The 5,770-nt window shown below is 47.6% G+C and overlaps 1 protein-coding gene across 1 annotated transcript; it reads left to right on the top strand.

Moving 5' to 3' along the window:
• The first annotated feature begins 2,072 nt into the window (after nt 1-2,072).
• On the top strand, nt 2,073-5,523 carry Kcne4 (potassium voltage-gated channel subfamily E regulatory subunit 4). Its single transcript, XM_048459283.3, has 2 exons — nt 2,073-2,433; nt 3,020-5,523. Exon 2 carries the CDS (start codon nt 3,046-3,048, stop codon nt 3,556-3,558), a length of 513 nt encoding a protein of 170 aa, XP_048315240.1. The 5' UTR covers nt 2,073-2,433; nt 3,020-3,045; the 3' UTR covers nt 3,559-5,523.
• Nucleotides 5,524-5,770: the final 247 nt, after the last annotated feature.

Raw genomic sequence — 5,770 nt, forward strand, 5'->3', positions numbered from 1 at the left:
GGTCACTCCCCACCTTACCTTCTGAGACAGGGTAGGAACTTGCAAGTCCTAATCTTGAGTTTCATTCCCAGTGTAGGGCAAGTTAGAAAGGAAGAGCAGAATGGAAAGTCTGGAGAGACCATCTGTACACCAGGAAGCAACCCCAAGAAGCCTTAGGTAATGGCGGGGAGGGGGGTTGGAGGGTGCACCTGACCATGACAGCAAACCACATAAATTGAGCAATCATCTCTGCCTGAGGACAGTGCTCAGTTGAATTGCTTCCTCGAAAGACCCCTGCAGAGTTTGGGAGCTTCAGAGGTCATGGGGGTCACCAACAGGCAGTCTGTGGGTTCATAGGTCTTTCTTAGAATCCCCAACGTCTGTGCTAATCCCTGCCCTGGATTCGACCCTCCCTTTGTTTCTAGTTTCTTAGTCCTTTGGCCTTCTTTCTGTATTTGTTCCAGAAGCTAGGACCTGTCTTGGCTTTAGTGCCTTGGGGCTGTAGGTTCAGGCCTGGGATTAATTTTGTTGACTCCTCAGCCTCTGCTTGTCTTTCCCACACCTGGTTGTGTAGCTCCCGCTCCTTAAACCTGGGGACACATTTTCCTATTTTGCTTGTTCAGTTTGCAGTGCCTGGCATTGCCCCCTCTCCAGGGATGACTAGTCTCATCCATCCCGAGGTCCATGAGCAACAATACTACAGCAAGTACCAACAGGAATGCGTCTCATGGGTCTTTTCTACTCTAACCTTCAGATGTGCCACCACGGGCACATAGGGATGGACGTCTGACAGCCCTTATGTGGAGGATGACTGGAAAAGGCCAGGTCTGTCATGTAGCTGAGGAGTTTTGAACGGGCAGAGTACATATCACACTGTACTGATATGAGCAAAATGTCATTGCATGAATGACCTTGGTGTCAGGATCAGCGGCAGGTAAGACCTCAGCGCCAGCTGGGGAGTTTTGGGGTGACCACAGGACAAAGCATCAGGTGAGAAGTCCGGGACCCTGGACTCTTGGCTCAACTCTTTTCTCAGGATGCCTGTCAGAATTGGCGTCTGTCACAAAGCCAGACTCACAATGACAGTTTTGGCACAAGGGCCATATGTGTGCAACACAGTCAGAGGAAGGTTTCTGTGTTTCTCCTCAGCTTCAACTCAGTGAGAGCAGACCCATCCGTGATGCTTTGCGTAAGGTTGGCTTGCAGGCCAGTCCCACTGCAGCTCCTAGATTGGAGGCTGCTGGAGGTAAAGGCCAGGTTACTGCCGGTTTGCTTGGACTTAGAGTGACAACCTTTTAGAATAACATCTCAGGGAGCAAGTGACTTGGCGACCAAGTCCTTGGTGACTCTTCCCATGCCAGTCACAAGGGGCCCACCTAGGCATTTAGAACTTGAACCTCGCTTGGTGGCTCACTGAGAGAATACCTGCTTCTCTCATGACCTGTCTGTGAGATACACGGCCATGTGTGGTTGCTTCAGAGGCATGGCCTTTTAGGACTCTTAATGGCTCTCACCGGCACATTTCCACCTCACACAGATCACTAAAAAGAAGTGATCTGAAGATTTTTGTTTTCCAGCAGGGTTTATCTTTGTAGCCCAGGCTGACATGGAATCTTGGTTCCCTTGCTTCAGCCTCTCAACCACTGGATTACAGATGTCCACCGATCCCTGGGTAGAATCTGGGAGATTCCCAAAGAGACTAAAGAATGTATTTGTGAGCTTGCGTGAGGCAGGTAGAATTTCTGCGCTTTTAAAGGGCTAACCTGAGCTAGCCAGCCTTGTCTTTTTAGAGTGGTTCAAAGGAAAAGAACTTAAAATAGGGTTCTTAGAACTCTGCTTGCTGAACAGTTCTGTCCCCAACTAGCCAACAACTATACCACACCAGTCCGAGAAAGGGCTAAGAAAGGGTTTATCAATTAGTGGAAGAATTTAAAATGGAAGCCATTATCCCTTCACTATAAATTCTGCACTTGCTGCCAACTGTCTTTGATTCTAAGGACAGGGTTGGATTTCCTGTGAACACATGTAGATGACATACTTCCTGCAAGGGAAATGAAACATAAACTCCTCCTTAGTGCCAGTAGACGTTGGGGTAACATTTCAAACACAGCACACTCTTTCTCCTCTTTCGCACATAGTTTTGGCCACCTGAAGCTTCTTGTTCTGAGCCGAGGTGGGAGGAGCAAGCAGCTCCTCCTCATCCCCCACCCCCTTCTCATCCCAGCTGCAAAGTTCAGGGAGTTGAAGTGCAGCGCTTTGAGTTCACTGCTGGCTCCACCACAGTCAACCTCTGTTGTAAATTTTCCTCCTGGAACACGTGACGATGCATTTCTTGACTATATATCCCGAGGACAGCAGCGGGGCTGTCAGAGCGCGGAGCCTGACACAGAAGGAAACCTTCCCCGGATTCAGCTGCTTAGGAGTTCCACACTTGGGACGAATTGTCAGCCTTTGGTAAGTGAGCAAGCCTCCTTCTCTCCGGAGCCGTGCAAGAGAAATAGTTTTAACTATTAATAGAGAAGGTTTTCTTGCTTTTTGTTTTCTTCTTCTAAGGAATCTTAACTTTGGATTTGAGAAAGTGGAAGCTTTTGAAACAAAGTGCAAAGTTTGCTTTTGCCTCGCCAGTTAAAGCATGTCTTTCAAATGTTAAGATAATATTTTTCTATGAATTCCTATATGTAATAGTTTAGAACTAATGCACGGTTATTTTTCCAAAGTGCAAATAAAGGCTATCTATCTATCTATCTATCTATCTATCTATCTATCTATCTATCTATCATCTATCTATTTATTAACTATCTTTCTATCTAGTGAAAGTTTTTCTCTCTTCTTCCATTTCCTCCCTTGTTTTCTTACTTGCTCCAAGCCCTCGGCGCTAACCCCTGTTAACTGTTTGACAGGATGCCTTCCGTTCTGTCATTTCTTTCATTCCTGTTCTTGATGACCTCTTTGATCTATTGCAACTTCACGAGCCATGTGCTTGGCTTCTGCCTGCCCTGTGAATCCACGAGGAAGATCTAACTTGCAGCTTTCTCCCCAGATCCCCACTGTGTGAGCGGCATTTCAATGCTGAGGATGGAGTCTCTGAACAGCACACACCCCAGCGCTGCAGCCTCTAGCAGCCCCCTCGAGTCTCGTGTGCCTAGTAACAGCAGTGGCAACGGCAACGAATACTTCTATATTCTGGTCGTTATGTCCTTCTATGGCATTTTCTTGATCGGAATCATGCTGGGCTACATGAAATCCAAGAGGCGGGAGAAGAAGTCCAGCCTCTTGCTGCTGTACAAAGATGAGGAGAGGCTGTGGGGGGAGGCTATGAAGCCGCTGCCCATGATGTCCGGCCTGAGGTCAACGCAGGTGCCCGTGATGCTGAATATGCTGCAAGAGAGTGTGGCGCCTGCGCTGTCCTGCACCCTCTGCTCAATGGAAGGGGACAGTGTGAGTTCTGAGTCCTCCTCTCCAGACGTGCACCTCACTATCCAGGAGGAAGGGGCTGACGATGAGTTGGAGGAGACCTCTGAGACGCCTCTCAATGAAAGCAGTGAAGGGTCTTCAGAAAACATCCATCAGAATTCCTAGCACCCCCAGGACTTTGGAGGTGGCTCCACGAGCCACGCTTGACCGAGGAGAGATAAAAGTGCCTGGTTTCACTTTTGCTCTGCAGCTGCCACTTTGAGCAGACTGTGGGCAAGCCCCCAAAATGGGGAAGGGAGAGACAAGGCTCTTCTGGAGTCCTCAAGGTTCCTGTGGTTTGGACCCACCACTGAAAAAGTCCCAGAGACACACAGCATGACCATTTACTCTGGGGTCTGGGTGTTGGGGGTCTCTGTTCAGCATCTGGCTGGATAATATGTTGTTTTTTCCACTGGATGCCCTGGGTAACTTCTGCAGCATCTGTCTGTGCCCAGGGCTGACAACTGCCCAGGGCAGGCTGAAGGACTACTTTTGATTTGTTAATTTGCCTAGAGCTTTGTTCTTCTAGATCTAATTGGCTGTAACTATCTTTATTGTGTGCCTGTGGCACTTGGTCACAGAGAGTTACACATTTCTTTGGGAGGTCTTTTGGATTATGAAGGGGAATACTCAACGGGCAATTTGCGATATGGAGAAAGCTGGAGGTAGAACCCAGCTTGTTTGCACAATGCAAGGACAGAAAGCAGTGTGTACATATGTCCGCATTAGCGGAAGGTATAAGCTATGACCTATTTTGAGCTTTGGTCTCACCTGTGAGCTTGAACTCTGACTTGTGACTGTACAGCACTGCAGGTGAGCATGGCTTTCTTTGTCAGCGAGCTTCCTCAAAATCAAGTCTGCATTCAGGATAGCTGTTCAGGGTGGCACCCCTGACCTTCACAGATTGGGTAATGGTAGGGTTATACAAGGCAAAAGCATCGATCGCTCTGCTATGGCTCTTTTTCCCAGCCGTGTTTTCCGAAGCCAGACAGGACATGTGTGGGCCTCACAATGTGGGGTTTTGTCACGTAGCTGAGACCTAGAAGTGCATACTCAGGAGAGATTGCACAGAGCTGAGGTCCAAACACTGTGTTTCCTGAACTGAGCTCTGACGATCATTTACTGTGTGGTCCTGGGCTTGTCATCATAAGGTTCATTGCCTTCATGAGGCTCCTGAGGCTGTGCAGCCCCAGGGGGCTGGGAGGACATCTTTAGACTTTGTACTGTGTGATAAATCCTCCAAGGCCTGGTGTGAGGAAGTTTGGACCAAGTATTTTCCCTTTGGCCGCTTAGTCTGGAGGAGGATGTGTTGACTTAAAGGCGCAGTTGGAGACTAGATAGTGTAACTGGGGAATTTGGGGCTGATCAACAGCCATCCTTACTGTAGCTTTCCCAGGACGGGACCAAAGAGGCAGACGGCACAGTTTCCTCTGCAGAGTTCTGTAGAAGGGAGGATGTTAAAGTTCCCAGCTGAGGGAAAGAGAAGGCTAAAAGGAGGTTCACAGGGCCACTTGTCAGTGCTCCATGTCGTCCTGTGGTCCAGAACTTGCAGAAGGTCTTTTGCCCACTGAAGACCTTCCAAAGGAAGTAGGAAAAAAAACCCCAAATGCCAAGCTTGACTCTAATGAAAAACCTTTTTAATTTTTATTTATCCTGGCTCTCCCTGGGTTGGAGACAAAGTAGTTACTACTGTCCCTGTGCGGGACTAACAGTATAGGAGCTGGTTTTCCAATCAGTTTTTGACACAGAGGTGGAGGTAATTTGCGTCGGAGGGGGAAAGGGGCCTTCTGTTCACTTTAAGATTCAGAATGTGGATCAACTCCAAAGGGGGCTCTTTAAGTTGAAAGAAGCCAAGTTAATTTTGGCCTCTTGCCTGGAATCACTTGAATTCTGAAACTTCACTGCGACGGACATGTGCATTGTCACATTTTCCATTGCTTAATCCTGGTTTGGTGCAAGTCTGTCTGCGCCTATTACAAAGTGATGTATATACTTCCTTCTCATACGCTGAGTTGTAGACGATTCTCTTTTGTATTTAATGGTTTGTAATTTTCACAATACTTTTTAATTTAAATAAACACATTTTTCCCCTGAGAAGTCATTTATTTCTTTGATCCTTTAATCTACATATAAATTTCTAGTTTTTATGCTAATGCAAGCCATCGCTGGATTCTGCTCGCCTCCAGGGTCAGGCTCCCACAAAGTCATGTCTTTGGCCACACGGTGAGTATGTAGTGTCGTTTGTATCATTCGATCCTCTTTGCATGGTTTGGAAAACGAGCCAAGGATGGTCTTACATCACCTTCTGCAAAGGCCTGGGAGCTTTTGGACTTGAATG

The sequence above is a fragment of the Myodes glareolus genome, chromosome 1 (genome assembly GCF_982192425.1).
Source record: "Myodes glareolus chromosome 1, mMyoGla1.1, whole genome shotgun sequence".
Lineage (NCBI taxonomy): Eukaryota > Metazoa > Chordata > Mammalia > Rodentia > Cricetidae > Myodes > Myodes glareolus.

Excerpts from the sequence above, each read along its gene's own strand:
- Kcne4 (XM_048459283.3), top strand. The coding sequence starts at position 3,046 with ATGCTGAGGATGGAGTCTCTGAACAGCACACACCCCAGCGCTGCAGCC.